Source organism: Oncorhynchus keta, chromosome 27 (genome assembly GCF_023373465.1).
Source record: "Oncorhynchus keta strain PuntledgeMale-10-30-2019 chromosome 27, Oket_V2, whole genome shotgun sequence".
NCBI lineage: Eukaryota > Metazoa > Chordata > Actinopteri > Salmoniformes > Salmonidae > Oncorhynchus > Oncorhynchus keta.
Window position 1 is genome coordinate 19,449,298 of NC_068447.1, and position 23,398 is coordinate 19,472,695.

The 23,398-nt window shown below is 42.1% G+C and overlaps 1 protein-coding gene across 1 annotated transcript in view; it reads left to right on the plus strand.

The window, feature by feature from the left end:
- The first annotated feature begins 4,987 nt into the window (after positions 1-4,987).
- Positions 4,988-23,398, plus strand: part of LOC118359588 (uridine-cytidine kinase-like 1) — a 55,564-nt gene continuing 37,153 nt past the window's right edge. The window contains exon 1 of the mRNA XM_052481881.1: positions 4,988-5,632. Within this exon, the coding sequence (XP_052337841.1) occupies positions 5,574-5,632 (59 nt within the window). The 5' untranslated portion in view covers positions 4,988-5,573. The remainder of the gene's footprint in view (positions 5,633-23,398) is intronic.

Below are 23,398 nucleotides of genomic sequence, written 5' to 3' on the forward strand. Positions count from 1 at the left end.
CCTGGGAACCAGGCCGGTCAGACCTGGTGATGGGCCGACCCCTGGGGAAGCCAGGCATGTCGGCCTTCCAGAAGGTAGGATTCACATTAGCCACGGCCTTGTTAGCCTACGAGGCAAAGTAGCCAGCTAGCTTGCCATCCACCGAACCTTGATGACTTCTGCCGTGGGGGTGAATAGGAATAGGAAAGGAAAGTTGCCATTGGTAACGCCAAGCTTTCTCAAGAATACTACATGTCTTTCTAGGGAGTTTGCACACAGTAGGTGGCAATGCGCTCACGCACTGGTTTGAACGAGGGCCGCCTAAGCGTGTTCCAAGCCGAGACAAACTACACACATACAGTTCTAGTCAAAAGTTTGGACACACCTACTCATTCAAGGTTTTTCTTTATTTGTACTATTTTCGACATTGTAGAATAATAGTGAAGACATCAAAACTATGAAATAACACACAGTGGGGAGAACAAGTATTTGATACGCTGCCGATTTCGCAGGTTTTCCTACTTACAAAGCATGTAGAGGTCTGTAATTTGTATCATAGGTACACGTCAACTGTGAGAGACGGAATCTTAAACAAAAATCCAGAAAATCACATTGTATGATTTTTAAGAAATTAATTTGCATTTTATTGCATGACATAAGTATTTGATCACCTACCAACTAGTAAGAATTCCGGCTCTCACAGACCTGTTAGTTTTTCTTTAAGAAGCCCTCCTGTTCTCCACTCATTACCTATATTAACTGCACCTGTTTGAACTCGTTACCTGTATAAAAGACACCTGTCCACACACTCAATCAAACAGACTCCAACCTCTCCACAATGGTCAAGACCAGAGAGCTGTGTAAAGACATCAGGGATAAAATTGTAGACCTGCACAAGGCTGGGATGGGCGACAGGACAATAGGCAAGCAGCTTGGTGAGAAGGCAACAACTGTTGGCGCAATTGTTAGAATATGGAAGAAGTTCAAGATGACGGTCAATCACCCTCGGTCTGGGGCTCCATGCAAGATCTCACCTCGTGGGGCATCAATGATCATGCGGAAGGTGAGGGATCAGCCCAGAACTACACGGCAGGACCTGGTCAATGACCTGAAGAGAGCTGGGACCACAGTCTCAAAGAAAACCATTAGTAACACACTACGCCGTCATTGATTAATTTCCTGCAGCGCACGCAAGGTCCCCCTGCTCATGCCAGAGCATGTCCAGGCCCATCTGAAGTTTGCCAATGACCATCTGGATGATCCGGAGGAGGAATGGGAGAAGGTCATGTGGTCTGACGAGACAAAAATAGAGCTTTTTGGTCCAAACTCCACTCGCCGTGTTTGGAGGAAGAAGAAGGATGAGTACAACCCCAAGGACACCATCCCAACCGTGAAGCATGGAGGTGGAAACATCATTCTTTGGGGATGCTTTTCTGCAAAGGGGACAGAACGACTGCACCATATTGAGGGGAGGATGGATGGGGCAATGTACCGTGAGATTTTGGCCATCAACCTGCTTCCCTCAGTAAGAGCATTGAAGATGGGTCGTGGCTGTGTCTTCCAGCATGACAACGACCCGAAACACACAGCCAGGGCAACTAAGGAGTGGCTCTGTAAGAAGCACCTCAAGGTCCTGGAGTGGCCTGGCCAGTCTCCAGACCTGAACCCAATAGAAAATCTTTGGAGGGAGCTGAAAGTCCGTATTGCCCAGCGACAGCCCCGAAACCTGAAGGATCTGGAGAAGGTCTGTAAGGAGGAGTGGGCCAAAATCCCTGCTGCAGTTTGTGCAAACCTGGTCAAGAACTACAGGAAACGTATGATCTCTGTAATTGCAAACAAAGGTTTCTGTACCAAATATTCTGCGAATATTAAGTTCTGCTTTTCTGATGTATCAGATACTTATGTCATGCAATAAAATGCAAATGAATTACGTAAAAATCATACAATGTGATTTTCTGGATTTTTGTTTTAGATTCCGTCTCTCACAGTTGATGTGTACCTAGGATAAAAATGACAGACCTCTACATGCTTTGTAAGTAAGAAACATCGCTGATTTCGCAGGTTATCAAATCTTGTACTCACCACTGTATGGAATCATGTAGTAACCAAAAAAGTGTTAACCACATTTTCAAAACAGCCACCCTTTGCCTTGATGACAGCTTTGCACACTCTTGGCATTCTCTCAACCAGCTTCACGAGGAATGCTTTTCCAACAGTCTTGACGGAGTTCCCACATATGCTGAGCACTTGTTTTTACTATATACCGCCTAGCCCTAGCATTGACTGACCTTCATGTCTTAAAGTAATGATGGACTGTCGTTTCTCTTTGCTCGTTTCAGCTTTTCTTGCCATAATATGGACTTGGTCGCTTTCTCAGCCATTTACTCATTGCGCTAGCAAATTGAAGAATAACTACAGTAATTGCTGCTGATTAGGAAACATATGAGAATAAGTACAAGCTTCAGCACACAATGTCCAGGGGGTGAGTACGCTCTACCGCTATAGGACAGTTTAGTTGGTGTAACGTAAGACAGTCTCGTTTGCCAATTGTTTTTGTAGTGTGAATCGTTCCTGTTCATGCCGAGGTGAAGAGTGGAAAATTGAAGGAATTAATCCGAGCCTCATGCTGGCACTGTTTCGAATAGATGTCTTAGATTGGTGGGAGCACGGTCCCAGTGATGTACTAGGCCGTCTTCCCCACCCGCTGGAGGGCCACGGTCCCAGTGATGTACTAGGCCGTCTTCCCTACCCGCTGGAGGGCCACGGTCCCAGTGATGTACTAGGCCGTCTTCCCCACCCGCTGGAGGGCTACGGTCCCAGTGATGTACTAGGCCGTCTTCCCCACCCGCTGGAGAACCATGTGGTCGTGGACAGAGCAATTCCTGTACCTGGCCATGATGCAAACAGTCAGTATGGTCTGCGGTAGTATGTAGTATTTGGAGATGACCCGGAGTAGCATGCCAGATTTCTTCAGCGCCCTCTTGACAAGAGTGGTGGAGTTGTTGGTCCATGTCAAGTCCTAGGGAATGTGGACACAGAGGAAATTAAAACTGCTAACTCTCTCTACGGCAGTCCCATTGATGTGGATCAGGGCATGTTCCCTTCTCTTCTTCCTGAAGTGAACAATCAACTATTTTGTTTTGCTGACGTTGACGGAGAGGTTGTTGTCCTGGCACCACAATGCCAGTTCACTTATCTCCTCCCTATAGGCTGACTCATATTGTTGGTTATCAGGCCTACATCCATGGTGTCATTAGCAAACTTGATGATGGAGTTGGTGTCATGCAAAGCCACGCAGTCGTGAGTGAACAGGGAGTACAACAAGAGGGCTGAGGACACACCACTGGGGGCCCTGTGTTAAAAGAGGAGGAGGTGGTGTTACCAAATCCTCAAAGCCTGTGGTCTGCCCATCAGGAAGTCCAGGATCCAGTTGCAGAAGGTGGTGTTCACACCCAAGTCTCTGAGTTTGGTGTTGAGCATGGAGGGAACAACAGTGTTGAATGCTAAACTGTAGTCAATGAACAACATTCTTACATAGGTGTTCCTGTTGTCCCAATGTGTTACGTCTGTGTGAATAGCGATGGAAATGGCATCTTCCGTGGATCTGTTGGAGCTGTAGGCAAATTGGAGTGGGTCCAGCACTCACTCTGAGGACGCGACCAGGGATGCCAACCGGGCCAGTGGTTTTGTGAGTATTCACTCTTTTGAGAGTTTTTCGAAATGAGCACAGAATGTTTTAATCTTGTCTGAGAGGGAGACTTCGGTGGGCACCACACAACTGGATTTACCTTTGTAGTCCGTGGTGGTCTGTAATCCTTGCCACATGCTTTGCGAGTCTGAGTTGTCGAACATCAATTCAAGTTTGAGTCTGTATTGTCTTTTTGCATCCCTAATTGATTTGCGGAGCTCGTACCTGCTTGCCTTGTATATGTTGCGCGCCAAAGAGTCAGGGTGAATGCTGCAGTACGGGCTCACAGCATTGTACGGAAATCTCCGTTCATCCAGGGTTTTTGGTTGGGGTATGTCCGGATTGTTATTGTGGGTACAACATCAACACATTTTCTAATGACGCCTGTGACTGATGGTGTATATTCCTCAATGTTGATGGATGAGACCTGGATGGATGATTCTTTGAACATATTCCAATCAGTATTCTCAAAAATGTCTTGCAGCAATGAGTCTGCCTCCTCTGTCCAGTGCCTCACTATTCTCTGTGTCGGTGGCTCCCTTTTGAGTTGCTGCTTGTAGTTGGGGAGTAGGAACAGAGACATGATCTGATTGGCTGAAGTGTGGGCGGGGGAAGGCTTTGTACGCATCCTGGATGTTTGTTTATACATGGCCCAGCACATTGTTTCCTCTTGTGGGGCAGGATACATCTTGGTGATATATATAATGTGTTTTAAACATGCTTGGTTAAAATCACCCACGACAATAAAGACTGCTTCCGGGTGAGAGGATTCTTGCTGGCTAATGATCTTGTACAGTTCGCTGAGTGCCGCCTTGGTGTTATGCTTGTGCAATACGAACCCAGTTGTAACATTAACACACAATAATTTCCTCTGTGTATAGTGGGGTCAGCATTTTAGCAAGTCGGGTGAACAGGAGCACAAGATATTTTCAACTTCGGTATACCAGGAATTTTTGTTGAAGAAACCCCTCCCCTTCTCTTACCAGAAGCCTCTGTTCTATCAATACGGAACATGAAAAAAGCCATCAGTGGGTGTGCGTATGTGTGTGCACGCTGTCATGCTGCTGTCCCTAGACTCGGGTGTCAGGCACATAGAGACACAGTGACTGCCCACTAGGGAATATTATTGTCCCTCCTCTGTCTTTCCCTCCTTTTTTCTCTTGCTTTCTCTCTCTGAGAAAGCAAACACTCCTCCGTTTGTTTGTTGTTGACTTGAAGTACAACTCAAACATTGAGGGGGCATTTAGAGGCTCTTTCTCTCTCTCTCTCTCTCTCTCTCTCTCTCTCTCTCTCTCTCGCTCTGTTGTTTCATTTTCTCTGTCTCTTCTAGTGAAGTGTTGTGACAATGACTGTCAGAAACAGATTACTCGTTGGTTGGCGGGCCTGGCGAGGCGAGTTGCGTGTGTGTTTGGTGTGAATACAACTGCAGGAGGACTCTCTCTAACCTGCTGCTATTAATACAACCTAATGAACATAATCTGGAGGACAGGTTATCCTCTTACGTTTGTTGGCTACATGGCTGGTTGTGGAGCACAGGGGAGGGGAGGGGGAGTGATAGAGAGAGAAGGAGAGGGAAAGCAGGCTATGCTGCAGATTCTTTCCTATTGCGCTCTTTATCTACAATGTCCTCTCTCTGCCACTCGGAGTGAATAGAAAGCAAAACAGATGTTTGAAGCATAGTTTCGTTTCTCCCCCAACTGTCTCTATCTTTCTCTCTTTCCTTTCTTTCTCGCTCTCCCGTTCTCTCTGTTGTGGACTTGCCTAGCCAGAGGGGCAGTAGGACTAAGTGCCTCCTGTGCACTTGTGTATCAGTAGCTGATGTCAACCTCACTGACAATAACAAGAACTGAAACACTAGTTAACATCTCGTAGACAGACCCTTGTTCGCCTGTCATCTCGTTTCATCATGAATACTTTGAATACAGGAGCTCGGATATCAGGCTGCTGGACTGTAACAGGCTGCAGGTAAGTGCCTCCTCGCATTTATTTATATATTATTTTGATTCTACTGTCATTTGTCTTCTTTCTCTGTGTCTATATAGTTTACCCCTCTATCTCTGTGTTTAAGACTGAGCTCCATGTGAGCTGCGTCATTTATTTAATTTCATTGTATTTATTTAGCCAGGAAAGTCCATTCAGTAACACTTGCCACTGTTTTTCAGGGAGTCCTGTACATGCCTGTGTGTTTTCATTCCCTCCACTCCTCTATAGCAGTGACTAGTGAGTTATCCTTATCTGTCTTTCTCTTTTAAAGAGACTGGCTGGCAGGACATGACCAACCAATCTCTTCTATAGCTAGTGGCTTTAGTAGAATACAAGTTTTTGTTGTGTGGTGATGGGTTAGCTATTTAGCTTATGTAATAGCTTACCTGAGGGTTATCTTATGAAGCAAGCGAGATCTACTCAGGGTTTTCTAAAGCTAACTAGCTTCAGTTAAAAGGTTCACCAGTACTCAAGCTTCATCAGTACTACGAAGGTGGATATTGCTCGTCCACCTGCTGCTAACTCTAGCAGGCTTGTAACTGTGCGTACATGTCGAACATAGCTAGTTTACACCGAACTCTTCATTAAGACAATGCTGAAACATAAATCCATGGTCGAGTCAGTGGCACATTTTCATTTGTACCGAAATCATTTGTGCAAATTCAGCAGGCTGGTTTGAAAGAGGCTTTTAGAAGGGCCGTCTTATTACTTATCGTTAATGCCATCTTTATTTTATTACTTATCGTTAATGCCATCTTTATTTTATTACTTATCGTTAATGCCATCTTTATTTTATTACTTATCGTTAATGCCATCTTTATTTTATTACTTACCGTTAATGCCATCTTTATTTTATTACTTATTGTTAATGTCATTATTTTATTACTTATCGTTAATGCCATCTTTATTTAATTTCTTATCGTTAATGCCATCTTTATTTTATTACTTATCGTTAATGCCATCTTTAATTTCTTATCGTTAATGTCATCTTTATTTGATAACTTATTGTTAATGCCATCTTTATTTTATTACTTATCGTTAATGCCATCTTTATTTTATTACTTATCGTTACTGCCATGTTTATTTAATTTCTTATCGTTAATGTCATCTTTATTTGATAACTTATTGTTAATGCCATCTTTATTTTATTACTTATCGTTAATGCCATCTTTGGTGTGCTTATCAATGCACAAGCATCTCTTTTCCCACTCCTATCTATGTATTTTTATCTATATATATTTCTTTACAAAGTTTTACATTGTGTGAAGTTTAAATACATTCTGTCATTACTAAATGTGCAATGTGATATTTTAACATTGTTATTTTTTCACATACAATACTAATTTGATTAATTAAATATTTAATTATTCGTCCTCCTGTGGGTAGTTTGGGTAATGTCTGTAACGGTTTTCTAGGTGTGGTGAAGGAGAGTCGGACCAAACTGCAGCGTGTAGATTGCGATCCATGTTTAATGAACAAAAAAACGTAACACGAATCTAAAACACAAACACTACAAAACGTGACGAAAACCGAAACAGCCTATACTAGTGTAAACTAACACAGACAGGAACAAGGACACTAAGGACAATCACCCACAAAACAACCAAAGAATATGGCTGCCTAAATATGGTTCCCAATCAGAGACAACGATAAACACCTGCCTCTGATTGAGAACCACTCCAGACAGCCATAGACTTTGCTAGATCACCCCACTAGCTACAATCCCAATACATACCAAAACCCCAAGACAAAACACACCACAATACAAAAACCCCATGCCACACCCTGGCCTGAACCAAACATGAAGATAAACACAAAATACTTCGACCAGGGCGTGACAATGTCAGGTTATCAAATCGTATTAGTCACATGTGCCGAACAGGTATTATAGTTAAACAACCTTATAGTGAAATGCTTACTTATGAGCCCATACTGACAGTGAGTGCAGTTTTTTAAAAATAATAAGAAATAAAATAACTATTAATTAAAGAGTAGCAGTAAAATAACAATAACAAGACTATATACAGGGGGTACCGGTACAGAGTCAATGTGCGGGGGCACTGGCTTATTGAGGGAATATGTACATGTAGGTAGTTATTAAAGTGACTATGCATAGATGATAACAGAGAGTAGCAGCGGTGTAAAAGAGGGGGGTGGGGGGGTGGAAATGCAAATAGTCTGGGTAGCCATTTGATAAGATGTTCAGTAGTCTTATGGCTTGGGGGTAGAAGCTGTTTAGAAGCCTATTGGACCTAGACTTGGAGCTCCGGTACTGCTTGCTGTGCGGTAGCAGAGAGAACAGTCTACTATGACTAGGGTGGCTGGAGTCTTTGACAATTTTTAGGGCCTTCCTCTGGCACCGCCTGGTATAGAGGTCCTGGATGGCAGGAAGCTTGGCCCCAGTGATGTACTTGGTCGTTTGCACTACCCTCTGTAGTGCCTTGCGGTCGGAGGCCGAGCAGTTGCCATACCAGGCAGTGATGCAACCAGTCAGGATGGTGCAGTTATAGAACCTTTTGAGGATCTGAGGACCCATGCCAAATATTTTCCGTCTCCTGAGGGGGAATAGGTTTTGTCATGCCCTCTTCATGACTGTCTTGGTGTGCTTGGACCATGTTAGTTTGTTAGTGATGTGGACGCTAAGGAACTTGAAGCTCTCAACCTGCTCCACTGCAGCCCCGTCGATGAGAATGGGGGCATGCTTGGTCCTCTTTTTAATGTAGTCCACAATCATCTCCTTTGTCTTGATCACGTTGAGGGAGAGGTTGTTGTTCTGGCACCTTGTTGTTGCTCTGATCTCCTTCCTATAGGCTGTCTCGTCGTTGTCGGTGATCAGGCCTACCACTGTTGTGTCATCGGCAAACTTAATGATGGTGTTTGAGTCGTGCCTGGCCGTGCAGTCATGAGTGAACAGGCAGTACAGGAGGGAACTGAGCATGCACCCCTGAGGGGCCCCTGTGTTGAGGATCAGTGTGGCGGATGTGTTGATACCTACCCTTACCAACTGGGGGCGGCCCGTCAGGAAGTCCAGGATCCAGTTGCAGAGGGAGGTGTTTAGTCACAGGGTCCCTAGTTTAGTGATGACCTTTGAGGGCACTATGGTGTTGAACGCTGAGCTGTATTCAATGAATAGCATTCTCACGTAGGTGTTAATTTTGTCCAGGTGGGAAAGGACTGTGTAGAGTGCAATGGAGATTGCATCATCTGTGGATCTGGCAGGGCGGATTGCAAATTGGAGGGGTCTGGGGTTTCTGGGATAATGGTGTTGATGTGAGCCATGACCAGCCTTTCAAAGCACTTCATGGCTACCAACGGGAGTGCTACGGGTCGGTAGTAATTTAGGCAGGTTACTTTAGTGTTCATGGGCACAGGTACTATAGTGGTCTGCTTTAAACATGTTGGTATTACAGACTCGGACAGGCAGAGGTTGAAAATGTCAGTGAAGACACTTACCAGTTGGTCAGCGCATGCTCGCAGTACATGTCCTGGTAATCCGTCTGGCCCTGCGGCCTTGTGAATGTTGACCTGTTTAAAGGTCTTACTCGCATCGGCTGCAGAGAGCGCGATCACACAGTATTCCAGATCAGCTGGTGCTCTCATGCATGTTTCAGTGTCATTTGCCTCGAAGCGAGCATAGAAGTAGTTTAGCTCGTCTGGTAGGCTCGTGTCACTGGGCAGCCGATGTAGTACGATTCGATCTTTGTCCTGTATTGAATATTTGCCTGTTTGATGGTTGGTCGGAGGGCATAGCGGGATTTTTTTATACGCTTCCGGGTTACAGTCTCCCTCCTTGAAAGCGGCAGCTATAGCCTTTTAGCTCAGTGCAGACTGGTTGGGGTATGTACACATGGTCACTGTGGTGACGACATCATCTATGCACTTATTGATGAAGCCAATGACTGATGTGGTGTACTCCTCAATGCCATCGGAGGAATCCCTGAACATATTCCAGTCTGTGGTAGCAAAACAGTCCTGTAGTTTAGCATCTGCTTCATCTGACCACTTTTTTATTGTTCGAGTCACTGGTGCTTCCTGCTTTAAGCAAGAATCAAGAAGCAAGAATCAAGAGGATATAATTATGGTCAGATTTGCCAAATGGAGGGTGAGGGAGAGCTTTGTATGCAGCTCTGTGTGTGGAGTAAAGGTGGTCCAGAGTTTTTTCCCTCTGGTTGCACATTTAACGTGCTGATAGAAATTTGGACGGATTTAAGTTTCCCTGCATTAAAGTCCCCAGCTTCTAGGAGCGCCGCCTCTGGGTGAGCCTTTTCCTGTTTGCTTATGTCAGAATACAGCTAATTCAGTGCTATCCTAGTACCAGCGTCAGTCTGTGGTGGTATGTAGACAACTATGAAAAATACAGATGAAAGCTCTCTAGGTAGATAGTGTGGTCTACAGCTTATCATGAGATACTCTACCTCAGGTGAGCAAAACCTTGAGACTCCCTTAGATATCGTACACCGGCAGTTATTTACAAAAATACGTAGTCTGCTGCCCCTAGTTTTACCAGATGCCGCTGTTCTATCCTGCCGGTTCAGCGTATAACCTGCCAGCTGTATGTTGATAATGTCATCGTTCAGCCACTACTCCGTGAAGCATAAGATGTTGCAGTTTTGAATGTCCCGTTGGTAGTTTAATCTTCCGCTTAGGTCATCGATTTAATTTTCCAAAGATTGCACGTTTGCTAGCAGAATGGAAGGAAGTGGGGGTTTATTCGATCGCTTACGAATTCTCAGAAGGCTTCCTTTTGTTCCATAAAGGTTATTTTTATACCCAAAATACCTCAGTTTGTTTGTCGCGTTATGTTCAGAAATCCACAGGAAAGAGCGTTCACGACCCACCATATTGTTACTGTTTACTGTTATTATCAGCGCCAGGGGGCCTGGATAGCTCCTCCATCTGGACTAGATAGTTTTCTCTTGTTTGCTGCTCTCTTTTATATAGACTTTCATGTTTGCATTTTTGTGCGCATTGTAGTGTGAGATCGTAATTGACACATTTATGTGTAAGAGATGTGTGTATCTGTGTAACTATGCAGTGAGGGCATGTTTTATGGCACCCTGGCTTGGCTTTAATTGATAACCCAGATTAGGGTTGGGCGGTATCCAGTATTTCATTTGTCAAACCTTTTCTGTACTGTCGTGTCTTTACTATCATTAACTGAAGACTGATAGTTTTTATCAAAGATTGTCTATAATTAGTTATTACGCGATTAGACTGATTAATCATGTAACCGTAATTACTAGGAAGTCGGGGCACCAAGGAAAAATATTCAGATTACAAAGTTATAATTTCCTAAAATAACTTTTCAGATATTTTATCTGATGAATTAGTCTTTGAATTAATGAATTATTTACTTTACCTCACGTGAGTCTCATTCCAAACATCATAAATTGTTGGTTATCTGCACGATCCCAGTCTTCACTATGAGTCATCCATACATCAATTGTCTTAAATCATTTATTTGTTACTAAGTAATTCACAGAAATGCATAAACAAACAAGGTAAATGTAATGATAGGAGAATGTGCCCTTGTAGGCTAAACCGGCATGGCGGCTTGTTAGACAAAAGGGGAAGTGGGGGTCGACTAAGAAGTCACTTCAGAGTGATAATTATAACAATTGAAATGCTAATCCTTTACACATGAACGCTCACTCAGTCGTGAACAATTGCAATCAATATATATATTTACGCTCAGTGTGTCGTCTTGATCGCTGGTGAAAAGTTTGTTTCTTTTGTAGAATTGTCCGTCTCTCTCCCTCTCTCTCTCGGTTGGAGGGGATAGTTCAGAGTGACATTCATTGGTTTCGTTATAGAATGGATGTTTCGGCGGTTGTCTTTCTTCGTGTTCAGACTAGTAATTCATATCAAAGACTTGTTCTTATTCTGTCGGTATCGATAGTCTAAGAGTTGAATCACGTGGTATGGTTAAAAGATGCAGCAATGGTCTACAACCTTTGTCCTCCTAATGGAGAAAAACATGGTCTGCAACCTTTAGCCATCTCGTAATTGAGGTAAGCTTGGTCTGCTGATCGAAAACCCGAGTGGGGGTTTTATTCGGAAGGCTCCTGGCTGTCCCAGGAGGCCTGACCCTAACTGGGCTCAGGGGCGGTCCTCTGATTTAGTTCAAATCAAAAGGGATTTGTATTTTTCTTCATTAAACAGTCCAAAATGATATTACACAATTATACAAACAGTATCATACTCACTCATTCATCTTATACAACAATTAGATGTAAACCTCATATCTGAGGCTATTATATAAACAGCGTTATGGTAATGTTGCCACACCGTCTCTCATGAGATTCCCAAAGTTGTGACAAACGGACCAGTTCGTAGCTGGATTCTTCACCGATCTTTTATACTTTCTCCGGAACATGAAATTTGTTCGTACTTCTAAGATCTGTGAGGTGGAAGGATTTCCTTTGTCCTCTGTGAAAATGTACCCTCTCTATATACTGTGTGTCCATAAGGAGATCCTCAGGAATTTACGACGTGTCTCTGACCACAGCAACCTAGTTGAAGGAGGAAAGGGGGAGGCAGGGAGAGGGGGATGGGGCTTGTTATACCCAAAGAGGCCAACGTCATGACAATACCGTACCGGGAGATACGGTATTACTGAATATGAACACAGGGGGGCGCCATTAAAAAAAGGAATCTATATATCCATGGCCATGGCAAATGCATATCTGGAGCCCTAAACTGGAAATAATTAATTTGACACATCTTAGAATTCTTATAGTTATACTTAATTGGGCTGTCCCCCCCCCCAAAATCTTGGTCAACCAAAAGTCATCTGTTTTTTCGACCAATCAATTGGTCAACATTTTTAAACATGTATTTTTCCATATATATATATATATAGACACACCCTATGTGTTTTAATAAAATCAACTATACACATTGAGTTTGTCTGATGCTTAAACAGAGATTTAACGCCCCCCCGCAAAAAAAAAAAATTCACCTGACCTAACTATTTTCCTCCCGCTCCTGCTGGCTTTCACAGATTCTGCCATTACTCTTCTGAAGTTTCCGGTAATAGGAGAGGAGAAGGGAACCTTTCTCATGTTGGATGCCAATTTATCTTACCATTTCTACCGATCTGATCTGGTTTTCATATGCACATTTTCGTGAAACAGTTTAATTTTAAATAGTCTTCATCTCAAAACCATTGTCATGTGGTTAATCAAAATTATATCCAAATCTAATCTGATACAAACCTAAAATGTCAAAATAGCCTACAATAAAGCCAACAAATAAAAGCATTGCAGCCAGCAGGTAGACAATATCCTGATAAAAATAAATATCCTATAAATCACATTGGCTACACATGACCAGTCTGCAACAAACCTGAAACATTGTATCAACTATTAACTTGGGTCCAGCCCCAAAGCTTGCGCTAGCGAAATTGCAACATTGTATACAATTTTACAGAGTTTCCCCTCTCATGACAGACACAGCTGTAGGCTATTTGTGCAAGGGATAAGAAGCAGTGCTTGACTTGGGGAGGAGCTCACCGGAGCCGCTTACCGGCACCTCAAATGTTCTACTGCTTGAGCTCCTGTTCCTCTTATAGAATACTAGCTCAAAAGTATTGTGGAGCTCCTGCACCTAAATATAAACAGTACCGGCACCCAAAATGAGTACCAGAACCTATTTCAGTCCAAGTCAAGCACTGATAAGAAGTAATCAGGTAGGCTTATTAAGCGTAACATTTTTCACTTTGAGAGCTGGAAACATTTTTCAGGTAGCCTATAGGCCTACTTCTATGTGTGTGTCCTAACTCAACATGGACAGGAGAGCTCCGAACAAAAGACAATTACTAAATGGACTAAACTCGTAAATGAGATGAAATAAACTAAAACTTGTTTCTCACAAGTGTAGCATAGGCTCTGCAAACAATGTGTCCACTCAGACAATGAGAACAAGAGGACTGGAATAATAATATTGAATGCGTTAAAATAATTACCTTAACCAAAGTAATAAACATTGTAGATTAGGAATTCAAATCAAATCAAATGTTATTTGTCACATACACAGATGCAGCAGATGTTATTGCGGGTGTAGCGAAATGCTTGTGTTCCAAGCTCCAACAGTGCAGTAGTATCTAACAATTCACACCAATACACACAAATCTAGAAGTAAAAGAATGGAATTAAGAAACATATAAATGTTAGGATGAGCAATGTCGATGACTAAAATACAGTAGAATACATTATATACATATGAAATGAGTAATGCAGTATGTGAACGTTATTAAAGTGAGCAGTGATTCCATGTCTATGTACAGGGCAGCAGCCTCTAAGGTACAGGGTTGAGTAACTGGGTGGTAGCCGGTAAGTGTACTGCTACTGATACATAGGACAAGAAATTGATATAGACTAACAATCAAATGCAAACAATTCACACAGTGAATGTGCACAAATTGGCAGGAGCATTCCGGAGAGAAAAGTGCATTGTACATCTGGGCGCAGGGTCAATCCGATGTCTGCATTGGCCATGCAGCATTTACTGTGATATGGCCAGATGTCAGGGCATTCATACATTCATTCTTGCGCTTCACGGAGCAGTGCAGAGCTGTTGTCAAGGAAGTCAGTTTGTGTTTATACAGGATGTACCGCCCCCACCTACCGTCAACCAATCATGTCAATGAGGAGCTATACAGAGCCCTCCGCATTGTTACAACATTTGGGAGGCGCATGACGATGAGCTCGATTTGGCCTCTGCATGCCTCTGGAGGCTCCACAATTGCATCCCACCCTCCATATGGAGCCTCCTACCACATTTTCGGATCAAGCATAAATTGACTTTCAGTCTAGACACACCTACTCATTCCAAGGTTTTTCTTTATTTTTACTATTTTCTAGGTTGTAGAATAATAGTGAAGACATCAACACTATGAAATATCACATATGGAATCATGTAGTTACCAAAAAAGTGTTAAACAAACCAACATGTATTTTATAATTTAGATTCTTCAAAGCAGCCACCCTTAGCCTTGATGACAGCTTTGCACACTTTTGGCATTGTCTCAACCAGCTTCAGCTGGAATGCTTTTCCAACAGTCTTGAAGGAGTTCCCACATATGCAGAGCACTTGTTGGCTGCTTTTCCTTCACTCTGCAGTCCAACTCATTCCAAATCATCTCAATTTGTTTGAGGTCGGGTGATTGTGGAAGCCAGGTCATTTGATGCAGCACTCCATCACTCTCCTTCTTGGTCAAATAGACCATACACAGCCTGGAGGTGTGTTGGGTCATTGTCCTGTTGAAAAAAATTTATAAAATGATAGTCCCACTAAGCGCAAACCAGATGGGATGGTATATCGCTGTAGAATGCTGTGTTAGCCATGCTGGTTAAGAGTGCCTTGAATTCTAAATAAATCCCCAACAGGGTCACCAGCAAAGCACCATAACAGCTCCTCCTCCATGCTTCATGGTGGGAACCACACATGCAGAGATCATCCATTCACCTCCTCTGCGTCTCACAAAGACACGGCAGTTGGAACCAAAATTCTCAAATTTGGACTCTTTAGACCAAAGGACAGATTTCCACCAGTCTAATGTTCATTGCTCATATTTCTTGGCCCAAGCAAGTCTCTTCTTATTATTGGTGTCCTTTAGTAGTGGTTTCTTTGCAGCAATTCGACCATGAAGTCCTGATTCACGCAGTCTCCTCTGAACAGTTGATGTTGTGTCTGTTATTTGAACTCCGTGATGCATTTATTTGGACTGCAATCTAAGGTGCTGGTAACTCTAATGAACTTATCCTCAGCAGCAGAGGTAACTCTGGGTCTTAATTTCCTGTGGCGGTCCTCATGAGAGACAGTTTCATCATAGCGCTTGAGGGTTTTTGTGATTGCACTTGAAGAAACTTTCAAAGTTCTTGACATTTTCTGTATTGACTCACCTCCATGTCTTAAAGTAATGATGGACTGCCATTTCTCTTTGCTTATTTGAGCTGTTCTTGCCATAATATGGACTGTGCTTTTTACCAAATATGGGTATCTTCAGTATACCACCCCTACTTTGTCACAACACAACTGGTTGGCTCAAATTAATTTAGAAGGAAAGAAATTCCACAAATTATTTCATAGATTTGATTCCTTTATTATTATTCTTCAATGTACAAAATAGTAACAATAAAGAAAATCCCTTGAATGAGTAGGTGTGTCCAAACTTTTGACTGGTTCTGTTTACAGTATTTTTAACGGTATTGAAAATGATATCATCTGTATTTTTGAAATATCCATAGATATGGTATAAAGTCCAGATAAACTCTACTTCTTTGTATGGATGGATCTCTGTGTTGCTTTTCATAAAGAATGGGAAAAGCATGTGCAGAAAACAAATGGTATGCAGAGGCTGCCATGCACTTCTCCCCACTCCCTCTCCAAGCTGCCTTGGGTGGGATGGGACTGGTATGAAAACACTGAGCTTTTCAAACCTTGTTGTCCTCCCCCTGATGTCTACCTGCCACCTTTGACCCCTTGCTTGTTCCACTTGAAGGTATTTAGGCTATAAAGCCGTGGGGTGGAGTAGCACAGGCGAGTGGAGCTACACAGATAGTGAAAGTCCAGAACAGGCAGGAACATCTACTACGTACCTACCTACCCGGGACTTTCTCCTACCACAGAAATGGGTTCCGGGTTCTTACAAACCTCTAAGGGAGAGGTATGGATCTCTCGCTTAATACAGTAAGTAGGTGGACACACACACACACACACATATATATATATATAATGAGCGCGAGAGATGTTAATTGATTTGGCAATGTTGACATATGTTTCCCATGCCAATAAAGCCCTTAAATTGAATTGAATTGAAATGAGAGAGAGAGAATAGGAGAGAAAGAGAGAAATAAAGAAAAGTTTAGTGAAGCTACAAGGCAGACAGCTAAGAAGTGTGTTTAGACAAATGGTTTAGGCACCAGGGTTGCATGGGGACTAACCTGCAAGACAGCTAAACCGCCTCTAGACATAATGGCTTTGTAAAAGGCTTGTTAGGAATGTGATAGGTTAGGTTGGTTGTCCTGGATTGTACAGGTGGTGACTTCAATTAGATCTGAGACTGAGTGGTTTAGGCATATTTTCCTACTGAGTTTAATCAAATGAGTGTGAGACTGACTATCCTTATTGTGGGCATGTTTTAAGAACAAAGTTGCATTTCACATGTCGAGTCATGGTGGCTGTAGTATGTTGGAGGGAATGGACTAAGTCATGGTGGCTGTAGTATGTTGGAGGGAATGGACTAAGTCATGGTGGCTGTAGTATGTTGGAGGGAATGGACTAAGTCATGGTGGCTGTAGTATGTTGGAGGGAATGGACTAAGTCATGGTGGCTGTAGTATGTTGGAGGGAATGGACTAAGTCATGGTGGCTGTAGTATGTTGGAGGGAATGGACTAAGTCATGGTGGCTGTAGTATGTTGGAGGGAATGGACTAAGTCATGGTGGCTGTAGTATGTTGGAGGGAATGGACTAAGTCATGGTGGCTGTAGTATGTTGGAGGGAATGGACTAAGTCATGGTGGCTGTAGTATGTTGGAGGGAATGGACTAAGTCATGGTGGCTGTAGTATGTTGGAGGGAATGGACTAAGTCATGGTGGCTGTAGTATGTTGGAGGGAATGGACTAAGTCATGGTGGCTGTAGTATGTTGGAGGGAATGGACTAAGTCATGGTGGCTGTAGTATGTTGGAGGGAATGGACTAAGTCATGGTGGCTGTAGTATGTTGGAGGGAATGGACTAAGTCATGGTGGCTGTAGTATGTTGGAGGGAATGGACTAAGTCATGGTGGCTGTAGTATGTTGGAGGGAATGGACTAAGTCATGGTGGCTGTAGTATGTTGGAGGGAATGGACTAAGTCATGGTGGCTGTAGTATGTTGGAGGGAATGGACTAAGTCATGGTGGCTGTAGTATGTTGGAGGGAATGGACTAAGTCATGGTGGCTGTAGTATGTTGGAGGGAATGGACTAAGTCATGGTGGCTGTAGTATGTTGGAGGGAATGGACTAAGCACTTTCCACTCAGCGTATTCTGTTCCATGTCAGACAGTCTTTGTGTGGTTTGAGTTGGGGCTGCGATCTTGGTAGAATAGTAATAGATGCATTTGAATGCCCTCCCCACCTCCCTGTATTGAGCTCTTGGTCTGATGCCATCCCATGCCCATGCGTCCAATGAAAACAAATTTACTCTGTAGGTCTACGTGTATCAATGTCTGTTGCAAGTACCTGTGAACCAATCACAATTGTTCTAATGTTGTGACATCCAGCGATCGGGTCTGGGTTGGTGTTAGATTTGCATACCCATTATGTGCATACAAATTCACTCTGGCAGGTTCAAAGTACGAATGCTGTGTTCATAACCAAGTGGGAGGTAGGAATTTACCATTTGTGAAGTCGTAAATACCAGTTAAATGCATTCACATGCTTTGAACTTGTTGCGAACAAGTTGCTTAAACCATAAACTAAAACTACAGCTATCATGCTTGTAAACAAATGATAGTGTTGAAAACCATGAATACATTTATTAAATAATATTTTGTTGTTGCATATAACTGCCGAAAACGATGGTATTAAGATAATTACCTTAGTAGAGTGGTTGCTCCACTAAAAGTTGTGTGATTATGCTGCGGGACTTAGAGGGTATTTGTAGTTTAGTGCGGAACCCTGCGTCACCACTTCTTTGCTCCAGACCAGCAAAAGGGGGATTTAGAGCACTGATTATGCTTTTGGGTCCTACTGTGTCTCTGACAATGAATGGGTGACACAAACCTAAAAAAAACTGATAATTATGCACAACTTCAGTATTACTTACTTGTTACATTAAAGTTTTATTTATTATTTATTATTTATTATTTTGCTCTTACCGTAGTACTGTATGCCACTCCCAACCAGTCATTTTTAAACCTTCATTTAACCAGGCAAGTCAGTTAAGAACAAATTCTTATTTTCAATGACGGCCTAGGAACAGTGGGTTAACTGCCTGTTCAGGGGCAGAACGGGGGTTTGAACATGCAACCTTCTGGTTACTAGTCCAATACTAGTACAGCGCCTGAGTGGCGTAATGGTCTAAGACACTGCATAGCAGCTCAAGCTATGTTGCTACAGATGCTGGTTCAATACCCATGCTGGCCTTGACTTGGAGACCCATGAGATGACTGTAGGTTTTTGGTTTTTCTCCCTTTAAAAACAGAAATAATTCTAAATAATGAACTGGCTTTATTTACAAATTATTAATAATGTCTCTCCTCATGATCAAGAATGTCCTTTATCGCTCATTTTACATTATTTGAAAACAAAATCATCTCCAAAATATTTTTATTTTTTCAGCGAAGAGATGATTATTATTAATTTAGAATGAAATAAAAGCCCGTTGGATATTCTCACAGATATATTAATAACCCTGTTATTAGCAGGACAATATATATTGGTCATATTGGTCATGGCTCCCGAGTGGCGCACATTGGTATTGCCTTGCAGTTAATAAAATAATTATAAAAATACTCTTTCAAAATGCTAATTTTTATTTAGTTATGGATCGATAACGAATTACTATGGGAATAAATATCACTGAATTACAGAAATATCCTCCAATCCTCTATGTAATTATTGGCAGAGAGTCACGTCATATTTTTCGATATACTGTAGGCCTACCGTAGGCAACATGAGTCTCACTAGTGTTGAGTTATGTGCTGTTAAAAGTGGTGTAGGTATTATTTAAAGAGCATATTGAAGGATTTGAAGCAATAGCCTACAACTATTTTAGCACCGTTTTGTGCTGCTCTGGGACAAGCATGGAGACTGGTCTTGATAATCAATTTGATTTAGATTTTCACTGAATCTCCGTTTGGGTAGTGGTTAGACTAGAATATGAAAATTAGGATGTAGAAATGTTATGCTCTTAGTGTAACCTTTATTTAACTAGGCAAGTCAGTTAAGAACAAATTCTTATTTACAAGGACAGCCTACAACTACCTCCCCGTCGGGGAATTGAGCCCCGGTCTCCTGCGTGCCAGCACGACACAGGGATTATTTAGCTAAATAGCCCAGTACTGGAGACTACTCCCGACCATCACGTTGTACAGCGTCATATTTTCCGTTCCATCCTAATGGAAATCCAGAGGGTTTTTCACTTTTCTTGGAATAGAAACACTGTAATATTAACCTCTCTGGGATATGTGGGACTAGCGTCCCACCTGGCCAAATGACAGTGAAAATGCAGAGCGCTAAATTCAAATAAATGACTATAAAAATAAAACTTTCATGAAATCACAAATGTAAGATACCAAATTAAAGCTACACTTGTTGTGAATCCTGCCAACATGTCAGATTTCAAAAAGTATTTTCAGCGAAAGTAAACGATGCTATTATTTGAGGATAGCACCTCCGTAAACAAAGAGAGAAACCATATTTCAACCCTGCAGGCGCGACACAAAACACAGAAATAAAAATATAAATCATGCCTTACCTTTGACGAGCTTCTTTTGTTGGCACACCAATATGTCCCGTAAACATCACAAATGGTCCTTTTGTTCGATTAATTCCGTCGATATATATCCAAAATGTCCATTTATTTGGCGTGTTTGATCCAGAAAAACACAGGTTCCAACTTTTTATTTTTCCTTTATTTAACCAGGCAAGTCAGTTAAGAACATATTCTTATTTTCAATGACAGCCTGGGAACTGCCTGTTCAGGGACAGAACGACAGATTTGTACCTTGTCAGCTCAGGGGTTTGAACTCGCAACCTTCCGGTTACTAGTCCAACGCTCTAACCACTAGGCTACGCTGCCACCCTGTGCTCAAGGTGACTACAAAATATCTCAAAAGTTACCTGTAAACTTTGCCAAAACATTTCAAACTGCTTTTGTAATACAACTTTAGGTATTTTTTAAAGTAAATAATCGATAAAATTGAAGACGGGATGATCTGTGTTCAATACAGGAAGAAAACAAACTGACGCTAGCTTTCTGGTCACGCGCCTCTCTATCTAACAGTACACTTGAAGTGACCCTCGTTTTGAACAGGGCTACTTCTTCATTACACAAAGGAAAAACCTCAACCAATTTCTAAAGACTGGTGACATCCAGTGGAAGCGGTAGGAACTGCAAGAAGGTTCCTTAGAAATCTGGATTCCCAATGAAAATCATTGAAAAAAGAGTGACCCCCCCAACAAAAAATGTAAATTGCTTGTCCTCGGGTTTTCGCCTGCTACATAAGTTCTGTTATACTCACAGACATGATTCAAACAGTTTTAGAAACTTCAGCGTATCCTCTATCCAAATCGACTAATAATATGCATATATTATCTTCTGGGGATGAGTAGCAGACAGTTGAATTTGGGCATGCATTTCATCCGGACGTGAAAATACTACTCACCAAGAAGTTAAGCTAATTAATTATGCAACATTTCTTAAAATCAGTCCCATATGCTATGTTCTTACAAAAAAAGGTTTTAAATTCTCTAGTACAGCCACTATTAAAGGCTGTTATTTGATAAATATGCCCTCTGGTGGTCAAACTAGCACTAACTAGCATTAATGGTACCAGTGGTTCACACTAACGTCACAATAACGTGCCATAGAATTCTGCGGCACATTGCAAGCAGCGCCGCAGTACGCTACAACTTTTAAAGGACGAACCACTGTAGGTGACGTCAGAGGTTAGCTTGTGGGAAAGTGGGAGCTCTGGATGGTAGAGGAGTCCCACTAGTAATTACCAGTTGGAGGGGCATTCAATTGGATTTTTCCCAGTCGTATGTGGTAAATTCCCACTTGGTTATGAATGAAGCATTATACTCTCTCTGTCAAAGATGGGTCTGCTAAGAGAGCTCATCTTACAAGATCCTTGCCATGTTTATGAGTCTATTTAGCAACGGTAGGCATTTCAGTAGTTAGTGGTAACTAAAATAAGGAGTTATACTAGTCATATAAGCAGGGTTTCATTTGTTTTATGTTGCAACTATCCAAGTGTTGATGTACTGTAACCCTGATCAACAACAGACGCAACAGTCCCCTTCCTCCCCCACCAGTGAAGACAAGCTGACTCTCAGGGGACAAAGGCTTAGCCTCAGGTCACACTTACACAACCAACCAGTGATCTTGCATTTGTCTTAGAAACCAACAACCTGTCTGTGTTAATGTGCATGATAACTGTGATGTGAGCTTGTGTGCCCTTGAGAAAGTTATTGAGAAGAGGGGAAGAAATTGAGAAAAGGGGATGGGGATTGATTCTATCACATGATTGACTTATATTCAGTGGTTTGTATAGGAAGCAGTATACTCAGGCTAAACAATGTACTTGGAGTAAACAGAGCACTGATCAAGGGTCCATCGTAAAAAGCAACATGCGATCATTGATGACTGATTCCTTCTGATGGTTGGTTCTCTGTGTTAATCAATGTAGAAGTATAGATATGGAGGTGTTGCCATTGTCAGTGATACTGAATCACGTCAGTAATGTTTATTACAGCCCAAATCAGACAGGTATTTTTACAAAAGTGACTGTTGTGAAATGTTTTATGTTGTCCCAACATAAACAACAACATATCCCATAATGCCTTTCTGCATCTCTCCTGATGGTCCTCATATATATCAGTGTGTTCTATGCAACGTTTTGTTGCATATGCAGTCATTTTTGTTGCTTGGTCCGAAGTCCAAAAGAACATATGCTGGTATTGTGATTAGAGGTCGACCGATGATTATTTTTCAATAACGATACCGATTATTGGAGGACCCAAAAAAAAGCTGCTACCGATTAATCGGCCGATTAATTAATTACTTTATTTATTTGTAATAATGACAGTTACAACAATACTGAATGAACACTGATTTTAACTTAATATAATACATCAATAAAATCAATTTAGCCTCAAATAAATAATGAAACATGTTCAATTTGGTTTAAATAATGCAAAAACAAAGTGTTGGAGAAGAATGTAAAAGTGTGTGTAAAAAAGCTAACTTTTCAGTTCCTTGCTCAGAACATGAGAACATATGAACATATGAACTCTGGTGGTTCCTTTTAACATGAGTCTTCAATATTCCCAGGTTGTAGTTATTATAGGAATTATAGGACTATTTCTCTCTATACCATTTGTATTTCATATACCTTTGACTATTGGATGGTCTTATAGGCACTTTAGTATTGCCAGTGTAACAGTATAGCTTCCGTCCCTCTCCTCGCCCCTACCTGGGCTCGAACCAGGAACACATCGACAATAGCCACCCTCGAAGCATAATTACCCATCGCTCCACAAAAGCAGCGTCCCTTGCAGGGCAAGGGGAACAACTACTCCAAGTCTCAGAGCGAGTGACGTTTGAAACGCTATTAGCGCGCACCCCGCTAACTAGCTAGTCATTTCACATTGGTTACACCAGCCTATTCTCGGGAGTTGATAGGCTTGAAGTCATAGACAGCTCAATGCTTGAAGCATTGTGAAGAGCTGCTGGCAAAACGCACTGTCAATCGTTGTCCCTGATTTGAGAATCATACTTAGGTAGCCTGGTTTCATTTTTGAGTTGTGGGTGTTTTCTTCCGTGTCAGTGCTTGTTGCCACACGGGACTGTTTCGTTTATTCACGTTTATTGTTTTGTTCCAGTGTTCTGTTGTGTTTTGATTAAACATTATGGACACTTACCACGCTGCGCATTGGTCCTCCGATCCTTCTCGCTACTCCTCCTCAGAAGAGGAGGATGAGATCCGTTACATGTTCGGTATTTTATCTAACGGATGTCATCCATAAGTCTAAATAT